The 25,406-nt window shown below is 38.1% G+C and overlaps 1 protein-coding gene across 8 annotated transcripts in view; it reads left to right on the top strand.

Annotated features, from left to right (window-relative positions):
• Positions 1-25,406, top strand: part of TUT7 (terminal uridylyl transferase 7) — a 65,717-nt gene that overhangs the window by 28,074 nt on the left and 12,237 nt on the right. For 5 of the 8 annotated variants that reach the window (XM_082842164.1, XM_082842162.1, XM_082842166.1 and 2 more), the window contains exons 11-25: positions 2,801-2,981; positions 4,400-5,499; positions 5,912-6,062; positions 7,163-7,249; positions 7,854-7,954; positions 9,641-9,698; positions 14,510-14,613; positions 15,277-15,366; positions 16,211-16,324; positions 16,499-16,576; positions 17,201-17,378; positions 20,987-21,034; positions 21,121-21,212; positions 22,550-22,665; positions 23,800-24,125. In XM_082842164.1, the coding sequence (XP_082698290.1) occupies positions 2,801-2,981; positions 4,400-5,499; positions 5,912-6,062; positions 7,163-7,249; positions 7,854-7,954; positions 9,641-9,698; positions 14,510-14,613; positions 15,277-15,366; positions 16,211-16,324; positions 16,499-16,576; positions 17,201-17,378; positions 20,987-21,034; positions 21,121-21,212; positions 22,550-22,665; positions 23,800-24,125 (2,824 nt within the window). Of the gene's footprint in view, positions 1-2,800; positions 2,982-4,399; positions 5,500-5,911; positions 6,063-7,162; positions 7,250-7,853; positions 7,955-9,640; positions 9,699-14,509; positions 14,614-15,276; positions 15,367-16,210; positions 16,325-16,498; positions 16,577-17,200; positions 17,379-20,986; positions 21,035-21,120; positions 21,213-22,549; positions 22,666-23,799; positions 24,126-24,226; positions 25,008-25,406 lie in introns of those variants that run through there. The other 3 variants (XM_082842165.1, XM_082842167.1, XM_082842163.1) reach the window with 3 other exon arrangements.

The following is a 25,406-nucleotide window of genomic DNA, read 5'->3' as shown; positions in this document are numbered from 1 at the left end:
TATTTCGTGGCTGTTTAGTTTCCTAGTCTATTCAGTCCTTTGAATAGACAAGTAATGAGAAAAGGTAAAATTCAAATCATTGAATCCACTGAATCCATTGAATCCATTGAATCCACAGTTACTGGTTTCTTCTGTGTGCAAGGTGCTGTGAAAGAGGCTGAGAATTCAGAGATAAATTCCCATCTGTCCTCTAAGAGCTTAGGTCTTAGATAGTATTATGAGGTCTAAATATATGAAAAGTTAACTAACCTCAAATTACTAAAATAACAGTGAATAAGTCTGTGGTCTAGTGTACTTGTCCGTATCCATACTATTAGGGGTGGGCAGGAGAATTTATGCAAAAGGAAAGAATTGCCATTAGAATTTCAAACAAAAATCTGAACAATGTAATTATACTAGTAATAACAATAGGATTCTGACCCAAATTGGTAAATGGTCCTTGACTCCATGAGCTTCCCCATAACTCTTTGGGGTAAAATGACAGTAATACCCACAAAATACTTCTGAGACCTGGATTCTTATCCTAGCTCTTCGCAAACAGGTCATGTCACTCTTTTAGTTCTTATTTACTCATGCCTAAAATGAGGAGATAATGGTGAATCATACGTTCTCCAGGTGTGTTTTCTGGAATCCTTGAGAGTTGAGGGGAAGAGGGTGGGGGTGGCACTCTACCCCTGCTGCCGCCGGAGCACGCTGCTGGTATCAGTTTTCTATTTGGGGTTCCAGGAGTGGCTAAAAGCACAGGCTGTGGAGCCAGAATATTTGAATTTACAAACACAAATGCAGCTCTCCCACTTCCTAGCTGTGTGTCTTTGGGCAGGTGACTTAATCTTTCTGTGCCCCAGTTTCCTCACCTGTGAATGGGGATGATATTGGTACCCTCTCATAGTCACTGATTTATAGAATGCTTCACTCAGTGCCGAGCATGTGGTAAGCACTTAGTAAATGCTAGTTGCTAGTCTTATTTTATTTGAGAAAGAAAGTGTTCTCTACGTTAAAAAAGCAGAAACAATAACAACAACAACAACAAAAAGTGTAAGTACCACTAGTCTAGATATGTCAGAGGTCTCTTAAGTTCCATGTAATGATATTATCAAGTCATTTCAGTGAGATGCTTAAAAATCTTTAGTAATGCTGAATATATGGATAAAGAGGTGAGATCTAATGAAGCTTTCCGTTTCTGGGGTTTTCTTTGTGTCCTCGACTATAGTGTGTGGGACCTAGACAACTTCCATTTTTAATCAGTTTTGCTTTGTAAGCCCACCTAATAACTTTATCTTATTTCACAGAACCTTTGTGGTTAAGATTTAGTGAATAAGTATGTGGCATTAATAAAATACCATACCACCTGTTTTGAAGCTTGATATAGTAAAGTGTGATTGGAAACAAATTTGTATACCCTAGAAGGAAAAGCTATTGCTGAAAGTCCAATTAAATACTTTATCTTTTCATTTGAATGCTAATTGGAGAGATAAATCATGCTGCCACTTCTGAAATTGAGACCTCGACAGTGTCGAAATTGCATGGTGTGGTGAAAGAACACTGGACTGGGATCAGGAGACATTGTCCTCATTTTGCTCCTGACAAGCATTGAGACCTTTGACAAGTCACTCTTTGGACTTCAGTTCCTTCTTTTGTAGCATATGGGAGTTGAACTAGATTACCTCTTAAGAGCATCTTACAGTTGTGACATTGTTTCAATGGTATATGGATTTCTTGTATTTAAAAAGACTATACCTAAATGAAAAAATACAGAGAGCAACCAGTCTGCCAGATGCTTTCCCTTGTTTTCTGATTTAATCCTCATAACTATCCTGTGTTATAGGTGGTATCATCCCTACTCTGCAGATAATGGTAGCGACCATTTTTTGAACATGTGTGCCAGGCACTGTGCTAAGCTCTTAACAGACACTCTCTCACTCAGTCCTCCCAACAACCCTATGAGGTGGGTACTGTGATCCCCATTGTTCAGATGAGGAAACTGAGGCTTAGACAGCTTGTATACCTTCACCAGGATCAGACACAGCCAGTAAATGGCAGAGCTGGATTTGAAAGCTAAGCATGTCCCACTCCAAAGCCAGTTCTCTTAGCCTCTGTGCTATACTGCCAATCCAAGAAAGAAGAAGCTAAGTCACAGAGCAGTTAAGATCTGTGAAGTGGCAAAATTGTATTTGGACCCATTTTTTTCTTTTCTAAGTCCTTTGTAGTTTCCACTATATTCCATCACAGTATGTCCCAACTTGTCATGAGTCTGTGAGTGGAAAACTTAGTATTAATTTCTGATATCAAGAGTTATTTATTTGACTTTAAAATCAGTTGCTACTGGCAGATTCAATGAACTTAATGTAGCTTCTCAGAGCAAGTGAGAGCAGTGTTTTTCCTTTTGCTCTGTGCCTCTAGCTGCAGCCCATTTCTGTGTGTAACTGTGTAAAGGCACCCTCCAGAGGCAGGAACAGGGAGAGCTCAGTGCTGAGGGTAGTAGCAATCAGGGCACAGTTCTCTCCACCTGCCCTTAAGGCTTCAAAATAAGGAGTGCTGCCTGGTTACATAAAACTGCCTGTCTATTCCTATGATAATGACTAGATTTTAACGTACTTTAATCCTGGGAATTCAGTGAAGGAATGCTGTTTTCCCACAATCGAAATAGAACCTAGAATGTGGTTATCTAGATAGGCTGTCAAATTCATATCTTTGCTAAGGTTTTTCAGATTTTTTTTATTTGATGCTTGAATGATCTCTTATTTTTCAGATTGTACTGACATCTGAAATAACCTGTATATTTTCTCTTTGCTGTTAATAGGTATCATTAATATTTGATTTAAAACACCAGCCTTCAGTACCGGTTGGGCAGCTCTGGGTGGAATTGCTTCGATTCTATGCTTTAGAATTTAATTTGGCTGATTTAGTGATAAGTATCCGTGTCAAAGAATCAGTATCTCGTGAATCAAAGGATTGGCCCAAAAAGCGCATTGCCATTGAAGGTACCTCAAAATGTTTATCTTTAATTTCCCCACCCCACCTTTTTTTAAGGTGTCAGTCTAACAGCATGCTTTTTATTTCAGTCTTTTTTCAGCTCCTACATGTAAGGTAGGCCTGACCCCAAAAGTGAAATAGATAGCTAGAATCTTGCATGTGTTACAGTGAGTCATCCCAAGGGAACAAATTGTTCATCCTGGGTTTTTTAAGTGCTGCAATAAAACATCTTAATCACTTAAGCAACTAAAAGAATGGCTGGCTGTGTCCTCATTTTCTTTGTAAATTGCTTTAACAACTTGAAATGCTTAAAAAGTCTTTTCCAAGTGATGTGTAAATCCCACTTTCCTCTTTGCTGTTCTCATTTCTGGATTTTTAGATTCACTCCTTTTATGGATTGTTGTTGATGTTGTTTAGTTTTACAAAGGTTGAGGAAAATACCTTTTCTCATGAAAAATAACATTCTTCATTGGATTCCTCTCCATAGAGAAAAAGGATAGTTATTTTTGGAATATTTGCAATAACATTTAGAACTTATTCATGAAAACACCTTTTCTCTTAAAAAAAACCCTTAAACTCTTAAATGAGTTAAGGTTCATTTAACTGAAACCATTGTATAAAAGACATACTGATGTGCCCTGTAGATTTCATTAAATGTATGAGATCTCAGCTTTACAAAGTCAGGAGGTGGAAACCCCACTAGAAATCTTAATTCTCCTCCTTCAGATAATTTAAAGAACCTCCTAAATGGAATTTTCTTACTTTTGCTTGATTTTTTTCAAGCCTTATATTGCATAAGAGGGTTTTTTGCATTTTGCATAAATTCTGTGTGCAGTCATGGGGATCTCACATTTTTAAACCCTCCCCTGCAGTTTCTCTGGCTCAGCTCTTCTGGCCAATTGCCTAACCTGCTGGAGTTCTAGGGGAGGAGAAAAGATTGAGAGAAGTGGTGTCTCCTCCTGGTGCCTCCCTCTCGCCCCTGAATTCAGTCCAGCCAGTTCAGTGATGGGGCTTCCCAGGGCAGAAGAGTGGAGGTAAGCTCTACAAACCGCAGGGCCTGGCTGAGTGGGGAGGCTGAGCACTCAGCAGAGCCTGGCGGGAAGACCTCGCTTCCGGAGGGCACAAGAGCCACACTGATGACATTTTTTTTTTTTTTTTTTTTAACCTCCGCAGTCACAGAACAGAATAGGGAAGGGGTACTGGTTCTGAACAGAATGGGTTCTCTTCAGAGAGCAGATGTTTAAGAAAGCATTTCTTTTCGTTTTTAAACTGTATCTTCTTACTCCCCATCCCCAATTTTTTAAAAAACATATGATACATGATAAATTTTACTGTTGCTTACTTGTTGTCTTTATCTATAGCAGGCTAATTTTTAAAACATGAAATAGAAGTGTATGAAGTAGCAGATTTTTTTTTTTCATTACAGATCCCTACTCTGTTAAAAGAAATGTGGCAAGGACCCTAAATAATCAACCTGTGTTTGAATATATACTTCATTGTTTAAGGACAACGTATAAATATTTTGCTCTTCCACACAAAATTACAAAATCCAGCCTTCCAAAGCCTCTGAGTACTGATACCTGTACTTCCAAACATTCTAAAGAAGTAGCAAAACGTGATCCAGATGTACAAGCGAAAGATGATAAACTCAAAACCTCAGTTTTGGCTCAAGGTCCTGGTGCTGCCAGTTTAACTGCGAGCACCTGCAAGGTACCATCACTTACTCTTAAAGAGACTGCTGAAAGCTTTGAAAGCCCATCAACAGAGGAAATGGGAAACACACACATCAGTGTCCACCTGGAAAACTCAGACTATATCAAGGCAGAGGTCACTTGCGATGACTCTGAGGATGTTAAAGTACATCATCAAGAAACAGGAAGTAAAGATGAGAAAGAAAAATGTGGAATGGAGGGCAAGCATCCTTTGACTGCTGATGATCAAGCTTTAAGTAGTAGCAAACCTGGAGAGCTTGTCATCTGTGACAGCCCAGGAAGTGACGAGACTCATGGCACTTCGCATTTAAAAGGCTTCGAAAATCCTACAGCTAAAGAGTGTGACGAATTTGCTACTTTAGATGACAAGGCTGATGTTGATGAAGAAAGCATTGAAGGTACAGATGAACTTGGAGATGCTCTAAGCCATTTTACCCCTTCAAGACAGGGCCAGACATCAGGAATCATTCACTCTGATGAAGAAGAGGAGGAGGAAGAGGAGGAGGAGGAAGAACCCAGGCTCTCCATTTCCCGAAGGGAAGATGAGGATGATGTTGCTAATGAAGATGAGTTAGACAACACCTACACTGGATCAGGGGATGAGGATGCCCTGTCTGAAGAGGATGAGGAATTAGGTGGATCTGCTAAGTATGAAGACTTGAAAGAATGTGGAAAACACCAGGTGGATGGAAATCTACTAATGGAACTTAATAAAATCAGTCTTAAAGAAGAAAATGTATGCGAGGAAAATTCAACTGCGGATCAGTCTGATTTCTTCTATGAATTTAGTAAACTCATCTTCACCAAAGGCAAGGTAATCAGTGCCACTCCTAGACATGGCACTAGGAGACTTGAAAGAGTTTTAATGCATGTACTTTCGATTTTTGTGTACTAAAACAGGGCTCTCCCCTCTTGGTAGTGGTTAACAAGTTGCTCTTTCACTCCAGTGCAACCACTAGGTCCACTTCCCTCCTTAATCTCTTAGGAATTTGCAGAGGAGAAAAGTAATGCTGTTGGTAGTAAAAATAACTGCCTTTTTCTCCTGCGTGTACCAAAAGGGTGTCCCCATCTCAGATACTTTGGAGTGGCCACACCATTATATTTTCATTCCTTTGGAATGTGAGAAGTAGAATGTGTACTTTGGAAAAAAGATTCAAGACCCCTTTATTTGGTAAATAAAGTTTTATCTTAAATCTTTTATTATTTGCTTTGCCATCTTCCTGCAGTCTCCTACAGTAGTATGCAGTTTATGCAAACGAGAGGGTCATCTAAAGAAGGACTGTCCCGAAGACTTCAAAAGAATCCAGCTGGAACCTTTGCCACCATTAACACCCAAATTTTCAAATATCTTAGATCAAGTTTGCATTCAGTGTTATAGTAAGTTATTAACATTTCTTTTGATTTGTCAAAATATTAAATTGGCATTTTCTCAAGAGTTATCTGAATCACTAACCTGTTAGCTTCATTATAGGGGCTAAGTCTGTTCCATTCTCCTTGTATCCACAGAGCTCTGTGTATCCTGTTCCATTTGGGACATGCAATAAAAAATTGTTAAAGAAAGACACGGAGGGAGAATTTTTAAGTCTTAAGACTGGAGTACTATCATTTCCTAACTGGTATTCCTTGAAATGTTTTTCTAGGTGCCTGCCATTAATCGTATTTCGTCACAAGGAGTATTCCATAGGTCAAGTAGGGAATAACTCTATATCCTGCCCCCTCCCGTAGAGGTTTTTAGGGCACATTAGCATAATAAAGCCTTCTGAGAAATGCTATGGTAAAGAACTTATTTAACTCTTCAGTCTTATGTAACCCTTTTCCAAAATTTGAGCATAGAGTACTTTTTAATTAATGCTAATTAATAACCTTTATAACAGCCCTTTAAGGAACACCAGTTTGGGGAAGTGTTGGTATACTGAGATATAAAGCTCTACAAGGAAAAACATTACATGGAGAGGCATGGCCGCTGCTTAGAGTGAAAGAATGTGATCCATCACATTGCTGTACCTTGAGATGTCTGTCTGTGCCAGAAGACACTTATTCTGAATCAGGGATTTCTTTTTTAAACCTCTTCAGAGAGTATAAGTGAGGAAAGAAAACTATTGGTTCTCTTTAGAAAAAATACATACATATGCACATGCTCACAAACTATTGTGTTCACCCTGGCTGGGGGGGGGGGGGCGTTGCGGGAGTTTGTGTAGTTCCCTGAAGGCTGCCTTCATAGGGCTCTGGGTCTCTGTGAAACCCAGGAGCAGAACCCTTGTTCAGACTGCTTTACATCTCAGGAGCAGTTCTTGGTGATAGACTCTTTCAAAAGGCATCTTTATTTTACATTGCTTAATGCTGTCTACTGAGAAGACACACAAAATTTAGAGTTTTGTTTATTTTTTTTTAAGCCAGTTAGGTTTTATTAAAAAATATAGTTTTTCAGAGAATGTGAACAATCTTTGTTTCTGAATGTATCTGTTTATTTTAAACAGAGGATTTTTCTCCAACAATTTTAGAAGATCAGGCACGTGAACATATTCGGCAAAACCTAGAAAGTTTCATAAGACAAGAGTTTCCAGGTAAATAAGTTTTTACCTTTAAGAAAAGAATGATAGTGTGACTTTCCTTCAGAATGAGTACATGTGTTACAACAACATTAATTTTGAGACTAAGAAAGCAGTGTTACAGTGATGGTGGGGACAGGGCTTCAGTTGTTCTGTGATATACCTAGGGTGGCTTTTGGTCTTCCCAATCCTAGTTTGCCAATAGAAAAGACAGACGCAGTGTAGTATTTTGCTTAGCAGATACCACAAGTGAACTTCATTTAGTATTAGGTTTAGAGTCAAAGTTCAGACCTGTAAAAAGTGAATTTATTTAGAAAGTAGTAAGCTTACATTATTAAATGTTCTGAGATGATCCACATTTTCCTTGAAATGTCCTTGCATTTAAGAAGAAAGTGGCATTTGATAATCTTGCATGTCTTCTATAACTTGTATATATTTATTTATAGTAAATTTTGAGAGAAAATAATTTATAATAAATGACTAGTTAATAAAAGAACATAATGAGATTGTTATAGGACAGTTAACAACTGGGTATTTTTGATTCATGAGAGAGTTGTTTCGATCAGAAGATTAAATGTACTCAGGTAATTAGGTATGACTTTTCATATATCCCTAACAGGAACTAAACTGAGCTTGTTTGGCTCCTCCAAAAATGGATTTGGGTTCAAACAGAGTGACCTTGACGTCTGTATGACAATTAATGGACTTGAAACTGCTGAGGTACAGTGACCACGTAAAACTTCCATTTGCTGTGGAGTGTGATTTGACAATCTTGACTGACAATACAGCATGGTATTTTCCAGATTTATCAGGGTGTATCATACGGAGTATGCCATTTGGCACAATCTGTCTGGTCAGATAACTTAGAAGTTGAGAAGTGAAGGTGAGGAGTAGAAAGGCTTCTGCTTGCAACTTGTAGTGCAAACTAGATTTGAAAGCAACATCTGGGAATTCTAGAAAGCTAAACCAGCCTCTCCCGTGTTCCAGTGGCGTAGCCGCTAGGCTGACTCAGGTACATAAATATACCAACGTGAGGTTTTCTGAGAAGTTTTTTAGTAGGCAGGCAATGTGGTGCAGTGATAGGAGAGTGCTAAACTGAATTCAAGACAGACTTGGTTCATCAGTCCTTAAACGTGGTCTTTGGTTGATAATCTCTAATATGGAAGTGAGATCCTCTTGCCTCAGGAGATGGTTGTGCTCATCAGCTTGGATAATGTATGTCAGGAGTCAGCGAACTATGGCTGCTGCCTGTGTTGTAAATATCAGTTTTTATTGGCATACAGCCACACCCCTTCATTTATGTATTGTCTACATCTGCTGTCACTCTGTAACTTCACCGGTTGAGTCCTTGCAACAGGCCATATGGTCCACAAAGCAGAAAAGGTTTGCCAGCCCTCGTGGATATGAAGGCATTTATAAAATGTAAAATACTTTTGAAAAGGTGTAAAGTCTGAGAAGTACTGAATTTTTTATTTATAACAGTCCAAGTGCTGTATATCCAAAGGAGTGATTGCTGCTGTTGCTCAGGATCTTTTTATGCCTTTTTTGAGTTTCAAGTTTTTATCCTTTGAGGATGTATCTGACTGGGGAAAATAGTCAAAAGTTATCTAGCATGACTATGGTGAATAGGTGGCTAAGCAAGATTGGGTCCAATATATGGAATGACCTGATTATATCGGGTGGCCAAAAAGTTCGTTCGGGTTTTCCTGTAATGTTGTGGGAAAACCCAAACGAACTTTTTGGCCAACCCAATACATCATCAAGATTGAATTTTTACATGATTAATAAACTAGTCTTGAGGGCATTTTAAAATTAAATTCCAAATATATTGTGGGAAGTATATAGCCATCAGAAGGACTTAATGTTTCAGCCCAAATGTTTTTAAATATTTGAAATATTATTCATATTTCCTGTATGACTTTCTTTTTGTGCATTATATTTTTTACTAGTTCTGTGGAGAAATAATCTGAGCTTAATTACTCTCCACAGCATTTCATCAGCTCTTAATTAAAGTATAATGAAGGTCTACCCAGAATGAATAAGACGGGCCACAGAAGCTCCCTCTTATTAATTCTGTCACATAGAGAGTACTTCTGAGTGACATAATTACATAGCGGGGAAAAATGGAGATCCTCGCTGGTTCAGAGACTTTTCTGGAGACATTGATTTCAGCCTTTCTTGTGCCTCCAAGAGCAACCCAATGAGGGTTTCCACATCCTTAGGATATTCCTATGAATGAGGATTAACGCTCACCTAAAAGGGAAAAATGTATGTAGAATAATTTGAAGTTAATTTTGTTATTTCTGGAGGAAATGGAAACTATAACAAGGTTAGGAACCTGTCTTCCATTTCTGATTCAGTAGTTTGTGCCTTTTTGTTTGTTTGTTTGTGCCATTTTTCTTGCAGGGGTTGGACTGTGTGAGAACTATTGAAGAATTGGCAAGAGTCCTCAAAAAACATTCAGGTACCTCTGTAAGCTTTTTCTAAAAAATATTTTTGTCTTTTTTATTAGTGTTTTGCATACTTAGAATTTATGAATGCCAACGAAACAGTGTAGTGGCTCATATAACATTTATGGTATTGGTGTCTTTAAAAAAATCTTATGTGATTAAGTATGAAAAACTGAGGAATTGGTTATAATATGTGTGTGCATGTTTTTGCCTCAGTCAGTTTTATTTCAAGACAAAGTATATACCACGCAAGAAATTTTGGGAATCGCTTTGCCTTATCAGCATTGTGTAAATCAGAGTGTAGGGGCTGCTCGCAGTGATGTGAAGTATAGTGGGGAGCACCATGGACTAGGGTGATGGATTGTACTTACAGCTGTTTAGCTGTGTGTGACCCTGAACAAGTATTTACAGCTGTAAAATGTACAGATTCTGTATATTGTGCACAGAGCTGAAATGCCATTAGCACATTCTCCTGCCTCTCTTTGTCAGAGGCAGCTATGGATGCTGTTAACAGTGAGAGTCTTCTTTTAAACTGTGGTTCATCCAACTTCTGTGCTAAGAGTTGAAAATGAAAGTGAACAAGATATTGTCGTTGCCTTTGTGGAACTTAAAATCCATGCACCATCCATGGAAAGCTTTCTTATATCTTAGTCAAGAGTAGACCTAGGGCTTCCCTGGTGGCGCAGTGGTTGAGAGTCCATCTGCCGATGCAGGGGACACGGGTTCGTGCCCCGGTCTGGGAAGATCCCACATGCCGCGGAGCGGCTGGGCCTGTGAGCCATGGCCGCTGAGCCTGCGCGTCCAGAGCCTGTGCTCAGCAACGGGAGAGGCCACAACAGTGAGAGGCCCGCGTACAGCAAAAAAAAAAAAAAAAAGAGTAGACCTAAATTCACAGCGTGGGCATGCACACATACATACATACATACACATAAATATGCACCTGGAATGCCCCTTTTTGTTGCATTCTTTTTTTAAATAAATTTATTTTATTTATTTTTGGCTGCATTGGGTCTTCGTAGCTGCACGCGGGGGCTATTCTTTGTTGCGGTGCACGTGCTTCTCATTGTGGTGGCTTCTCTTGTTGCAGAGCACGGGCTGTAGGTGCGTGGGCTTCAGTAGTTGCGGCGCATGGGCTTAGCTGCTCCACGGCATTTGGGATCTTCCCAGACCAGGGCTTGAACCCGTGTACCCTGCATTGGCAGGCAGATACTTAACCACTGCGCCACCAGGGAAGTCCCTGTTGCATTTTTTATTTCCAGGAGTTTAAAGAGGATACTGTGTTATTTAAGTAACGGGGGATAAAAACTTAATTTTGATTTACTCCTAATGAAAACCTAGCGCATCAGTATTTTTTTAATATGTTTTGATATGATTTTTTTGGTCATTGAAACAAGCATTTTGGGAATTTTACCTCTAAAGATCATATGCTTTTTTATTTTTATTTTTGAAGATTATGCAAAGAGACTAAATTGCTAAGCTTCCGTGACTATTAGTTATTTAGTACTGAGCTAGGTTTTGACTTTTGATTTTGAAATAATTTCAAAGTTAAAGGAAAGCAGCAAAAATTGTATAAAGAACTCTGTCTATCCTTCATTCAGATCCACCAGTTGTTAACATTTTAGCACATTTGATTGATCATTCTATTTCTTGCTTGCTCACAATTTTTTTCTGTACCATATGAGATTAAGCTGCAAACATCACGTCCCTTTCCCCTAAATACCTGTGTGTATTTCCTAAGAATGAACCATGTTAAAAAAAGGTCATTTTTAGACTAGAAATGACTTTTACGTACAGATTACAATGTAATGCAGACTGCATGGAACAAAAATGGAATAATAGCTACAGGACTATGATTAAGAAAGCAGTCTCCCCATGTATTTTATTGGATACCTCTTATGTGCTCAGCACCGTGTTGGGCACTTAGGGATGGTAGAAAAATAAGTCTGTATAGGTCTTTGACAGCTTTCAGATCTCAAACGTAAGATAATCTCACAGGCCATGTAACAATGTGTGGTAGTATTCATTTATTAAAATGAGTTGTAGAAACTACAGCAAGTATTAAATAACTTCTGAAGAGAGAGAGATTCTGGGAAAAGAGTTGGGTAGGGGAGGTTCATGGAAGAGATGGGCTTTTTCTGATCTCAGATGATGATGAACATGATTTGAAGAGGATAGGAAGAGAAGTCATTTCTAAGACGCATGGATGTGAGTGTGAGAATCACTGTAATATATTTTTTAGGACAGTGAGAAGATTGGTACATTTTGAGAGGAATTTCAAGTGGGAACTATTAGGAGATAAGGTAAAGTCTGTAGATATTTGGAAGCCACTGAACTTTCTTCAGAGGGGAGAAACCCCATAAAAGCAAAACTTAAACTTTTTTAGGGAGCTGATATACTCTTAGGGAAGATATAATCTAAGTGGCAGGGCAGAAGGACCTTAACCAGATGCCAGTGATCCTAAAAGGAAAAGAATATGAGAGATTCCAAAGGGAAATTTCCTAGAATTGGAACCTACAAGTAGGAAATAAGGGTTCAGGCTGATGTCTGGGTATTTGAGAAATGAGAATGTTTGCAGAGAACACCAGCGTGCCATGAAGCTATAATCTCCGAGAGTTAACAGTACAGCAAGCAGTTAGAAATATGGAGTTGTCAGTTAGGATTGAAGAACAAAATGAAACAGTTTTGTATTGAAATGCTTGAAGGAAGAAAGAGAGACAGAAGCCAAGAATAAAACAGAATTCCATGGGATCATTTGAGAGAAGTTGAGGACCAAGCTTTAATTCTTGAGTGTAGAAATTAGGGAAGGACACTGAAAAAAGAGCTATTGGAATGGTAAAATAGGAACCAGGATGATGTGCTATGAATAAATCCTAGAGAACAGGCTTAGAAGTGGTTAGCAGGGTCAAATTCTAGAATGGGAAGGAGATTGAGAAAAAGGATATCTAATTTAGAGCCAGTATAGCAAAGTAATCAATGGGGCTTCTAGAATCAGACTCTCTAGTTTTAAATCTTGGGTCCCTGCTTTCTGGCTGTGTGATCCCCAAAAGTCGCTCAACTTCATTATGAGCACTCAGTTTCTCATCTATAAAGCAGAAACAACAGAAATAGCATTTAAGATTAAGCAAGGCAATACATTAAACTACAGGGCCTGACATAACACAAAGTGTTCAGTAAGTACAAGCTTCCTTGCCGCTCCTCCCTATCAGAGTGTTAGATTTCTGTCTCCCACACAGACCTTTTTTGCTGAAATTTCTTTCATCTGTGTACTTTTTTTTCTAAATTCCAGACCGCTAGGTTTCTGCCCTCTAGCCATCACCACTTAACTCTCTCAGAAGGCGCTCAAACCCCAACATCTCAGGATGAGCTCATCTTTCTCTTGACTGCCTCCCTTCTGCTACAGCCACCACTACCGGCTCGTCCTTCTGAATCCTCTTTCTTGCTTATTGACATTGGCTTCCTTGGAATCACCAAAATGAATGAAGTGATAATTAGCCTGTCCTAGACTAGGCTCAGTAGATTCAGTCATACCTAGATTTGAATCCCAGCTCCACAGTTCACCAACTGCACATTCCTAAGCACGTTCATTTCTCGGGGTCTCTGTTTCCTCATCTTTTGGGTAAGGGTGAATGGTCTTAGGAGGTAATGTTTGTAAAGGAATCTAGGTGCTCAGGAAATGGTCTTACTGTTACAGCCTTCCTTCTTCCTTATCACCCCTACTTCTGCTTCCCCAACCCATCCAGTTATGGATGCTCTCACACATGTCTTAACTGCTTCTCTGCCAGGTCAGTTTTTTTGTTTTTTGGTTTTTGGTTTTTTTGCAGTACACGGGCCTCTCACTGTTGTGGCCTCTCCCGTTGCGGAGCACAGGCTCCGGACACGCAGGCTCAGCGGCCATGGCTCACGGGCCCAGCCGCTCCGCATCACATAGGATCTTTCCGGACCGGGGCACGAACCCGTGTCCCCTGCATCGGCAGGCGGACTCTCAACCACTGCGCCACCAGGGAAGCCCTGGGTCAGTTTTTATAATGGTCACTTAGTCTCTCTTCTGGGTGCCTCCAGTCTATCCGTTGCCAGGGACCTTGTCTAAATAGATGTGGTCAGTGATTCTCCCCAACTTACACCAGTGCATTGGCATTTCTTTGCCTCTAGGATGTATATGTTCCCTATTTGGACTCCTCCCAGTTTTTACCACATCTCCTATTACTCATTATTTCTTTCCCTCAAGTCCACTCTGTAGCCTGAACGATTCCATGGAAGTTCCCTGAACATGCCGTTCTGCTTCAGGCATCTACCCTTCCCCTGTGCAGTTTTCCTTGCCTGGTAAATCCCGTCAGCCTTCTCTTTTTTTGCCTGTTCTTTTTCAAAGCCTAGCTCAAGCAATTTACTTCTCTGTTGAAGTTGATTCCTTTCTTTTACTGACATAGCTTCTAGCTCCAGGATGAGTAATTTTTGTTTTGAGGATTCTGATGATTACCCCTATGGGCTTTTCTCCATATTATATGTGTAGTCATATGGAGAGAATAGGTAGGGCCCACGTAGTCCAGATTCTGTAGTAGTTTCCTCTTTTGTGATGTTTATCAGACTGACAGCCCTATACACATGCACATGATCCATTGAGTTCCTGAAGAGCGGTGGCTGCCTTGTTCATTCTTGTACTTCAGATATTGATGTGTTTAACAAATGTAAACTTTGCCAGAAGAGTCTTCCCAGATGTTTGTTAATAACAGAGAATTCTTTGACTAGTCTTAGTGACTCACATTAACATAAGAGCAACTTATATCCCCTGCTGCTGTATTTAATGACACTATCTTATTTCCCAACCTAGGGCTGAGAAACATCTTGCCTATTACAACAGCAAAGGTGCCAATTGTAAAGTTCTTCCATTTGAGAAGTGGTCTGGAAGTGGACATCAGTTTGTACAACACATTGGTAAGATTTTCTTTAGACTTTTTCTTTATGGAGATGAAGGGGAGCAAGTATCTCTTAATTTACACAATCTTTCAGTAAAATTAAGCCATTCATTTCATCCAGTTCATTCTTTCAGTAGTTATTTATGAGTGCCTGCTAAGTGCCTGGCAGTGTTCTGAGGCTGGGGATATAACATAGAATTGAGTTAATATTAGTATTCATTTAAAATGAGGTCAGAGTGGCAAGTGCTTTTTGTTTGGCTTGAACTTTGTTTTAATTTTGGAGCGTGTATGTGTGTGTGTGTGTTTGTGTGTGTGTGTGTCTTTGGTCTCATACCTGGTTTATTTCAGGGCTTTATGGGACCTCTCTGGGCCCTAAGGACATTTAATTTGAATAATGGGCAGGGAGTGGGGGGTGCAGATCTTACATTGACTTAAATGGAACTGATTATTTTAATAGCCTATATTTTCTAGGAATGTTTAGACTAAGGAGGCCTGAGATCAGATGTCACTTATAATTCTTATCTAGTAAGTTAATGAAGTTTGTCTTCAGGGGAAAAATATTAGTTTCAGCCTAAATGTCTTCATCCTAAAATGAATTACAGTGTAAACCTTTTCAGAATATTCCATCTTAAAACTTTTTCTTCTAACTGGTAGACTTATAGTGTAATTTCCCTTTTAACAGGCCCTTCATAACACAAGGCTCTTATCTGCTTATTCAGCCATTGATCCCAGAGTGAAATATTTGTGCTATACCATGAAAGTATTTACAAAGGTGAGTATGCTTCCTCTTGTGATTTATCAGGAAATTTCATTACATCTTCAACTTTGTTGAAAACATAAGTCCATAACAGAAACAGACTCAGTGATATAGAAAACAAACTAGTCGTTACCAGTGGGAAGAGGAAGTGGAACGATAAGGGTATTATGGGATTAAGAGACACAAAGTACTATGTATAAAGTAAATAAGCAACAAGGATATATTGTACAGCACAGAGAATATGGCCATTATTTTGCAAAAACTTTTTTTGGCCTCACTGCACGTTTTGTGGGATTTTAGTTCCCTGACCAGGGATTGAACCCGGGCCCTCGTCAATGAGAGTGCCAAGTCCTGACCACTGGACCTCCAAGGAATTCCGTACTTTGTTATAACTTTAAACGGACTATAGTCTATAAAAATATTGTATCACTATGTTGTACACCTGGAACTAATATAATATTGTAAATCAACTATACTTCAATTAAAAAAAGAAAACGAAAAGATAAGTGTGTATTTTTAAAGAACCATAGCCATGTCAAATGCTTCTTTTAACTATTTGAGGAGCCCTACTCAGCAAGCTAAAATTTTGTTGCTTAAATTTTACGTGGTAACCTAATATTGCTTCTGGCTGATAGTTCCACAGCTTTGTTGGGGTTTGTTTTGCTTTGATTTTTTTTTATTTATTTATTTTTTTGGTTGGTCTTATTTGGTTTTGTTGGCATATTTTAGCATTTGAAAATGTAATTTTTATATTAGTGCCCTGTAGAAGCACCTTACTCTTAGTGACAATAGAATAGATGCAAGTGTAGCAGAAGACATTGGTAGTCTTTCCTTTGTTCCTCCTTTTCCTTCCCCCCAGATGTGCGATATTGGCGATGCTTCTAGAGGCAGCTTATCGTCATATGCATACACGCTTATGGTGCTATATTTTCTCCAGCAGAGGAACCCACCAGTCATTCCTGTCCTTCAAGAGGTATTAGTAAAAGAAATTGTATTTCTCATCTGTAGAGCTGGGTGATCTTTGAGCCCTCTTCCTTCTCTAAAATTCTGTGGTTCTGTAGTTAAAATTTTTACTATTTTCCTACAAGTTTTTGTATCAATGCATTAAGTTTGTAATCCATACTAATAGTTTAAAAATTAATTTCAGATATACAAAGGTGAAAAGAAACCTGAAATATTTGTTGATGGCTGGAATATTTATTTTTTTGATCAAATAGATGAACTGGTACGTATTTTAATAGTAAAGAATTTTTACATCCTTGACTGAAAGTTACCTATCCTATGCTGTAGTGTAGATGGTCAACAACTATATTATCACTTGTAATATTTATTTATATTATGATAGTAAAAAAAAAAATAGCACATACAGATGATTCCTTTGAAGTTGAAAACATTTTTTTTAAGCCAGGTGAGTTTCTAGGGACTATATCCAGGATTTCTTTAATGCCCAATAATTCCAAATGGTCAAGTAACTTTATTCCAAATGAACAAATATTTGCTCTGTGGTTTCCTACAGAGAGTTTGGAAAGACTCTCAGTTACAGAGATATAATAACCAGGTGTCACCGAGGCTCTTAAAATTTATTTCCAGATTCTTCCACAAACATGCATTCTGAGGTTTGGCATTTAAAACCCTGAGCTCTTTCTGTCTCCAAGTCATAGGGTAGAGATTAATAAACTCATATAAATGATATTTTAAAATATAAAAGAAAAGTTATATAATTATATTTTTATGTATTTAAACTCTAGTTAATTAAAATAAACCCAGATTTACTCCCTAAGATACAAATGACTATTGATATTAACACTTTACTATAGAGCATGATATCTCTTGTTCCTTCTATTTCTAGCCCACCTATTGGCCAGAATATGGAAAAAATACAGAATCTGTTGGGCAGCTATGGTTGGGACTTCTTCGTTTCTACACAGAGGAATTTGATTTTAAAGAACATGTTATTAGCATCAGGAGAAAAAGTCTGCTTACAACTTTTAAGAAACAGTGGACATCAAAATACATTGTTATTGAAGGTACAAATAAAATCAAACTTAAAACTGAATAGAATGTAGAGATTGAACTGTGAGGGTGTTCTTCATCCTTGCAGAGCTCTTCCAGAGCAGCCATGAGCCACTGATCAGGGTGCGCCTTGCAGCCATCCCGTTACTGTCCACATCAGGCAGACTTGTCTGTTTCCAACTTAAAGATTTATTTTTAAATGGCTGATGCCCTCCCATGGGGTCTCTCACAAATCCAAAAGTCTTTGTTCACCATGACAAGCCCTTTACCTGTGTTTAACAGGTACTGGAGAATAAAGTTGCTATAGAGGTAAGCCAGCTTCAAAATAGTGGGACTTTTAAAACCTTCCTAAGTGAGGGTTTGAAGAGTACCACCGAAAGTCAGTTTTCAAGGTCCTTATTTGCTGTTTATTGATGGAGAAGTTTACCTATAAGTAGTTAGATATAAAATTTGCCATTTATTTCGCCTGTGCTGAAGCCTTCCTTGAATGCTAAGATCTGTGGGCCATTGTGTTTGTATTGATATTTGATTGTTTATTTCCACTTTGGGAGATTTTTGTTTCTATCTTTGTAGATTTTTTATTAACTATATATATATTTATATATTCACCAAATTATTTTCAGTGGTTGCTCAGTACTGGTTTTTTTTATTGTTGTGTACTTGTTTTACAATATTATATTAGCTTCCTGTGTATAAAATAGTGATTCGATATTTTTATAGATTATTCTCCATTTAAAGTTATTATAAAATATTGGCTATATTCCCTGTGCTGTACAGTATATTCTTGTTGCTTATCTATTTGATATATAGTAGTTTGTGTCTCTTAATCCCATACCCCTATCTTGCCCCTCCCCATTTCCCTTTCCCTACTGGTAACTACTAGTTTGTTCTCTATATCTGTGAGTCTGTTTCTGTTTCGTTACATTCATTTGTTTGTTTTATTTTTTAGATTCCACATATGATAAATGTGGAATTCCACACATTCCACAAATGATAAATTTGTGGGATTTTTAATTTTAAAGACAAAATGGAGTTTAAATGTTTAAAAATGAATTGAGAAATGGCTTAAATATTTTGTTGATTTTGGTCTTTTTAAATTTATTTTTAATATAATCATATCACCTAAATAATGTATTACTTTAGGTTATGCTTTTATCATTACTTCTGCTTATTGACAGTATTAAAATACTGTGAACATTTGTAAAATTAAATTCAGATGACAATGAGTTATAGATACAATTTTAACTTTTTGGTATCTGATATGTCAAAAACATAGAACTTTGTCTTAAACCTTTCCGCTATCAGAGTGGGTTCTTATGGTCTGCCAATTATTAATATCTTTTTCTTAATTTTTTGAAGCCTCATTATCTTTTGCTTTTAACTTTACATTATTTACAAACGAGCCATTAGTAATAGGCTATATTAGAAGGAAGACTTTTAACTAGTTATTCTAGAACTGAGAAATTTCAGTGGTGGTAGTTTGTAGTGTCTGTACGATAGCTAATATCGTAGTATCTCTGCTACACCAAGCAAACAACCAAAAATACTTCCACATAGCACACACATAAAAATCACCAGAAGAAAGCATGACCAAACCTACTAGAAAGGTAACCTTCTCATAGCAGTTATTACTATAGGGTTATACTGAGTAAAGGGTCCTATACGCCAGTAAACTCTTAGTGGGTCTAAATCCCAAATGGTATACCCCAGTTATTATACATTAGAAGCATAACAGACAACCAGAAGGAATGCCTCTTTTTACTTCGTTACTCTTTTTTTTTCTTTTTTTTTTTTGCGGTACGCGGGCCTCTCACTGTTGTGGCCTCTCCCGTTGCGGAGTACAGGCTCCAGACGCGCAGGCTCGGCGGCCATGGCTCACGGGCCCAGCCGCTCCGCGGCATGTGGGATCTTCCCTGACCGGGGCACAAACCCGTATCCCTGCATCGGCAGGCGGACTCTCAACCACTGTGCCACCAGGGAAGCCCCCTTTACTCCTTTTGTATGTACCATATACATCCTCCATTTTCTTAATGAGATGATCCCAAAAAAAGGTTTTGGGTTTATTTTTTCCTTTGCTTTCTTGAGTATGTTTCTGGACATTTATTGGAAATAATTAAATATCTATACATAATGTTTAACTTGTGAATTATTCTGTGTATTTTTATTTTAAATCCAATATAAAATAGTATTTTGACTTAGAAATAGTGCTTTACCTGAATTTATTTCATGAACCAGTTTATTCAGATCTCACATACATCTTTGACATCAGCATTTTTTTCATCATTTCTACCACTTTTTGGATCATCTAACAAATAATATTTCAGATACATCATGTTTATATACCTATCTAAGACATTTGAGATGCAGACATTTCAGATCATATGGGAGGGACTTCCCTGGTGGCGCAGTGGTTAAGAATCCACCTGCCAATGCAGGGGACACGGTTTTGAGCCCTGGTCAGGGAAGATCCCACATGCCGCGGAGCAACTAAGCCCATGCGCCACAGCTACTGAAGCCCACACACCTAGAGCCCGTGCTCCGCAACAAAGAGAAGCCACCACAAAGAGAAGCCCGTGCACTGAAACGAAGAGTAGCCTCCGCTCGCCACAACTAGAGAAAGTCTGCGCACAGCAACAAAGACCCAACGCAGCCAATAAATAAATAAATAAATGAATAAATAAAATTCTAACACAAGCCATTTGATTAAAAAGAAAGATCATACAGGAGTCTTTTTTTTGGCTGCATTGGGTCTTCGTTGCGCATGCAGGCTTTAATTGTGGCGAGCGGGGGCTACTCTTCGTTGAGGTGTACGGGCTTTTCATTGCAGTGGCTTCTCTTATTGCGGAGCATAGGCTATTGGCACGTGGGCTTCAGTAGTTGTGGCTCTCGGGCTGTAGAGCACAGGTTTAGTAGTTGTGGTGCACGGGCTTAGTTGTTCCTCAGCATGTGGGATCTTCCCGGACCAGGGATCGAACCCGTGTCCCCTGCATTGGCAGGCAGATTCCTAACCACTGCACCACCAGGGAAGTCCCAGGAGTCTTTATATAAAGCTTTTACTGGAAATGGAGATCCAGATAGCCATTGGTATGCTACTGGGACAGGTGTGTGTGTCTGTGTGTGTTTTCATTTATCTTATGTTTTATGAGCTTCATGATAAATTATTTTCTAAAATGATGTTTTAAAGGCTGTTAATTAGCAGGAGCATTCAGTACTAAAATGTTTTAAATATATTTCTGACTTCTATATGCCTCTAAAACTAGCATGATTAGGTAATATCAGACTAATACGTCTTCTCCAAACAGTATTTTGTTGTTCAAAATGAAGCACCTTCTCGTAATATGAAGGACTCTTTAAGGATTCAAATATAAAGCAATACCCTCTTTTCTGATGGATACTTTTGGGGGAAAACTTGCCTTATATTTAGGAATATATATATATATATATATATTACTTAGTTGTATTATAGACTTAAAACTCATTAAAAAGGCAGTCATTTAATACTTTTATTAATGATAAAGTATGTAACACTTTCTTCTTGTTATATAGACCTCACTTAATGTATGAATACTGGTTTTTCCTATTTGATTATCTTTTTATGTTTTCATTAATTTTCTTTACTTAGATCCATTTGATTTGAATCATAATCTTGGAGCTGGATTATCAAGGAAAAGTAAGTTATTACTTCGTTTATAAGTATTAATGCCATCTCTTTTACTTTTAATCCCTCCAATTGAGCCTTTACTCTTTTCTCCTTAGTGACAAATTTTATAATGAAAGCATTTATAAATGGGAGAAGAGTATTTGGTATTCCAGTCAAAGGATTTCCAAAGGACTACCCCTCAAAAATGGTAAGTTTTGGAAATACAAAAAACCAATTCTAAAAGCCATTTAAGCACCTAATTTGTATACATTACTTCAATAGTAATCTAAATACTCTGGAAGTTTGGTGAGTCTAGCCAAGATAAAAACCTTTTAATAAACATCCCTGTTTTGAAGCCATTTATCAGGAGAACAGGAAGAGATAGCCGGAAGTGGAGTTTGGGTGGGAAAATTAATAATTTTGTTGCTGCTGCTTTTCGTCGGTAACACACATTGGTGGCACTGCTGTTCCACCAAGCATTCAGCTCCATACCAGCCTCTGCAAACCCAGTTTGCACATATCTAAGGACATCCCCCACCCCCTCATATGACGTCTAGATTTTTCCAGTCTGCTTGCAAAGAGTAATAAATCCCTTAATGGGACAAGAGAGAGTCAGTGCTGCCGGTGCTAAAGATCTGTCTGTTCTCATATAACCTAATAATCAGGTTTTTATGGAACCACGCTCATTAAAAACAAAACAGAACTGCATTATAAAAATTCATTTCAGTGAGAGAAAACGGGAAGGGGTTAGGAACTAGAGAGTTTTATGTTAAAAACAAAGGGTTTTTTTTCCTTCATTAATTTTCTTAATAAAGACTTTTTAAATGAACCTTAAGTTATTGGGTGTATAAGCATGTTCAGCATTTGATTACATCTCTACATCTAGTTTTTGCTAGATACTGCTGTGGTGGTCTTCTACACCAGTGCTTTTGAAACTTGTTCAAACAAATCACCTGGGGATTTTGTTAAAATGTAGGTTCTGATTCAGGAGGTCTGGAGTGGGGCCCAAGACTGTATGTCCTACAGGCTCCCAGGTGATGCCACTTCTGCTGGTACCCACCTTAATTTTGGTGGCAAAGAGGCTAGAGTCCAGACCATTGTCTTTCCTTTCCTCTGATATTTTCCTTCAGAAGCCACAACAAAGCAACAGCACATAGCTTCTTTCTTTTTAGGTTTTAGCCTTTTCATTTTATGAGAAAATGAAGTCTTTGTACCTGGCCTCAGCTTCCCCCAAGTCCTAGGAAGCTGACTCACAGGGATGTGTAATGCTTTTGTTCAGAAGTGTGGAGGGGAACAAGCTACCTTTATGGGTAAACAGTGTTCTGCATGACGAATAGTAATAAACAAAAATGAATTTAGGTAAGCCTATCCTGAATTAGACCTCTTAATGGTTTTAGATTTTGGAATTAAGCAATGTAATAATAACTATTAAAATTAATATATCGATGTTGGTATGTCAGTGAGATTCCTGATTGATATTGGTTAGTTTTTGTGTTTGGATCTCATATTAATAGTTCAGATTTTTATGTATTTATATTCTGCTAGGAGTACTTTTTTGATCCAGATGTGCTAACTGAAGGCGAGCTGGCCCCAAATGATAGATGTTGCCGAATTTGTGGGAAAATTGGACACTTCATGAAGGACTGTCCTATGAGGAGAAGGTAAGCAGATATTCAAAAGGGGTGGTTTTGTTTTTGTTTTCTTGCTGTACCAGTTTTTAAATGAGGTTCTCTTGTAACAGGAAATAAACTTGTATTAAATCCAGCAGTTCTCAGATAAATATGAGCTTTTTTTTACCATGAAAATGAAGTGATTTAAAAACATGGCTTTAAGTGCAGATGACTAGGATTAACTAGGGTGTACAGGAGACAGTCTTCCAGGCCCGGTCACCTTTCCTAATTTGGGGCACAGCCCTAATCATCACTTGATCATTTGGTTATCACACTCTCCAACAGGGATATAAGAACAAAAGAGGAAACTGAAATTCTTCCCTTTTACAGCAGTGAGGAGTTCAGAATCATTTCAGTCAATGAAAAGTAAAATGGGTTTGTTTTTTTTTTTTAGGATCTCAATTACACTTCTGTGTACAATAACTGGGGTGTACTTAATAATTGCTATGGTGACCTACTCAGTTTGGGCCCCATGCTTTCTCATGATAATGATTGCAGGAGGGCAGAGCGGGACGTAGGTTAGGTTGCTTGCTTGGGACACATTCTTGTTTTGGGGTGATGGTGGTATTTTTAACTGGACGATAATATTCTCATTTAAAAACTTGCCACTTAAAATAAGTCACCATCTGGAATTCAAGGCTCTTATTTAGTACTTTATTTTTATTCAGATAATAGTCACTGATCATGTAGGTCAAGGAAGAAATAATTTTGACAGTTTAAGAACATAAATCTCCTTATAACCATTGTTTCCTTGTGAACCTAAAGTTTCATGTCTCAAGTTTCCAGTGCTGGTAAAGAATGCTCATGGGCCAGAAAGGTTTAAGAAATCACTCCAAGGATAATTTGAGTCTCATTGCATCAGTATCAGAGTAGGTATTAAATTAAGGAGTTCCACTAGTTGCAAAAACTGGTTTTACAGCACTAGAGTACTTGTGAAAATGAAAAAAACTACACCCTTAAGCCTTGAGGTTGCTTCTTAATAGAGAAGATGAACTTAAATTGTTAAATTCTTGTTTTTCCCTCTGATGCCATCTATATCTGGTTGTCTCCTAAACCTGAAGTGGTCTTAGGAATTTATTTAGGTTTTTGTTCAGATTTTTCCTACTAATATTATATCTTCTACAGAGTGAGGCGACGGCGAGATCAGGAAGATACACTGAACCAAAGATACCCCGAGAACAAAGAGAAAAGAAGCAAAGAAGACAAAGAAATTCAAAACAAGTACACAGAGAGGGAGGTATCAACAAAAGAAGATAAGCCCATGCAGTGCACACTTCAGAAAGCCAAGCCAGTGAGAGCAGCTGTTGACCTGGGGAGAGAGAAAATTCTCAGGCCACCAGTGGAAAAATGGAAGAGACAAGACGACAAAGACTTAAGAGAAAAACGTTGTTTTATTTGTGGAAGAGAAGGGCATATTAAAAAGGAATGCCCACAGTTTAAAGGCTCTTCAGGTATGCACACCCATCACACCTTGATGTTTGCACTCACATCTCAAGGGAAATCTCTTTTTTAGAGTTCTTAACTATTTTATTTATATTTATTTCTTTAACAGATCTATTTACTGGAAAAGATTTTGTTTTTAAGAAGGTGAACCCACCTCTCCTGCCTTTACTTCTGATCCTCTCTATGTCTTGAACACTTATTGCTGGTTTTTTGAGAGGCTTATCAGAGTCATTTGGTTGACTTTTCTGATAAGATTATCAGTGAATCGAAGACCTGGTAATCCCCAGTACCTAAAAAATGTAACCTAAGTGACCAGAAAACAAGCTACCACTTGAGCTTTGCTACTCAGTGTGTGCACTTTTGAAATGGAAGCGCTGCAGGGCCATGGGGGAGTGATCTCAGGACACCATACAGTGCGTGCAGGAGCCGCTTGTATTGTTGTTTAAATACATGTGCACACAGGCCTAGAAAGGCGACTAGAAGTAGAAGGGTTACACAGTTAATGGTGCCTCTACCTGCAGCGGATTGTCTTTGCATTTCATCATTTTAATAATTTTCTGCAGTGAGCATGATTATTCTTATGATGAGGAAAAATATATTGATACTGTCAGTCCATAGTTGAAAATCATCCACAGATCTTGCCCCTTTGAGTTGTCAGATCTTAATCCACTTTTTCTATTAAATGGGTGAAGTGTCCGTTATGGGCATCTTTTTAACAGACTGTTAAGAGTAAGCGTTCTTTGTGTGGGGGGGATAAGTTATGGTTTACAAAGCAGTTTATACGCTCTCACTTTCTTTTCTCAGAACAAACCTGTGAAAGTGGATGAAATTTGATTAGCATGGAAATGAAACCCTGAGAAATAATGTTTTTGATTAAAGTGGTAACCCTGTTCTTGTCCTCGATTGTAAATGATGTTTATGTGCAGCATAAAAAAATGTCAGCACTGACAATTTCCTTAAAATACTCAACTCTAGTCCTTGTTGTTCCTGGAACACTAATACCTCTCTTCCATTCTATGATATCATATCAGCAATATAGTATCTCTTTTTCTTAAGGTAGAAACTTTTTGGATCAGCTATCCTTATTTTTTTTAAATGAGCTTTATATGAAAAGAAGTATATTTTTAAATTGTTTTCATTATTGATTTTAAAATAGGACTTAAATGTTTATGAAAGTTACAGCTTCAGCTTGTCCTACTTCTAAGGAATTCAAACTTTTTTGCCCTAACAAGGGATGTATACCAGAATAAAATGATCTTCTTTTATAATTATAAGAGGTAAAATGTTTA

Source organism: Leucopleurus acutus (assembly GCF_964270905.1).
Source record: "Leucopleurus acutus genome assembly, chromosome: 7".
NCBI lineage: Eukaryota > Metazoa > Chordata > Mammalia > Artiodactyla > Delphinidae > Leucopleurus > Leucopleurus acutus.
The sequence above is the reverse complement of the archived record's forward strand: the minus strand, read 5'-3'. Positions and strand labels throughout refer to the sequence as shown.